Source organism: Penaeus monodon, chromosome 22 (assembly GCF_015228065.2).
Source record: "Penaeus monodon isolate SGIC_2016 chromosome 22, NSTDA_Pmon_1, whole genome shotgun sequence".
Classification (NCBI taxonomy): domain Eukaryota; kingdom Metazoa; phylum Arthropoda; class Malacostraca; order Decapoda; family Penaeidae; genus Penaeus; species Penaeus monodon.
The window spans coordinates 1,632,110-1,632,605 of NC_051407.1; the positions used below are offsets into that span (position 1 = coordinate 1,632,110).

The following is a 496-nucleotide window of genomic DNA, read 5'->3' on the forward strand; positions in this document are numbered from 1 at the left end:
AGAGAGTAGAAGAATTACGAATGCTTTTATAAAACAGAACGCCATCGACTTCTGCATTACTGAAGAGTGAAAGAGCAGTGGAACCCCATCATATGCAGGAGCAGTGTTCTTGACAGGGAAGGAAGAATCACTTGTTGTAAAGCTGTCCTCTGTTTTCGACGTTAATATATAGTGGAGGAAGTGAAAGAGTGGTAGTCTATCTGTTTGTAAGGTATTAGATTTGATATCGCGACATAAGCGAAGGAAATAGAAGTGTATATATTCAATGCAAGACTCACTTCTCCTCAGAGTCTTGGTCAGCAACGGTAAGGTATTCTTCGTCGCAGTCGGAGAGATCGAATTGCCTGCAAAGTAACTGCAACTCCGCATTACCTCTTGGCTGCACGCACGGAGGGGGAAAGAAGACAAGAATTATCAAACAGGAAGAGAAGATAAGTCTTATTAAATAACGCCAGAAAGAAAAAAAAACCGCTCAGGCAAGCAACACTTTGGATCA

General features: G+C 41.7%; 1 protein-coding gene across 3 annotated transcripts in view; it reads right to left on the bottom strand.

The window, feature by feature from the left end:
* The window catches only part of LOC119587466 (chymotrypsinogen B-like), a gene marked incomplete at its 3' end in the record, with an annotated part of 6,325 nt that overhangs the window by 1,010 nt on the left and 4,819 nt on the right, over positions 1-496 (bottom strand). For all 3 annotated transcript variants that reach the window (XM_037936193.1, XM_037936192.1, XM_037936194.1), the window contains 1 exon segment: positions 279-379. In XM_037936193.1, the coding sequence (XP_037792121.1) occupies positions 279-379 (101 nt within the window).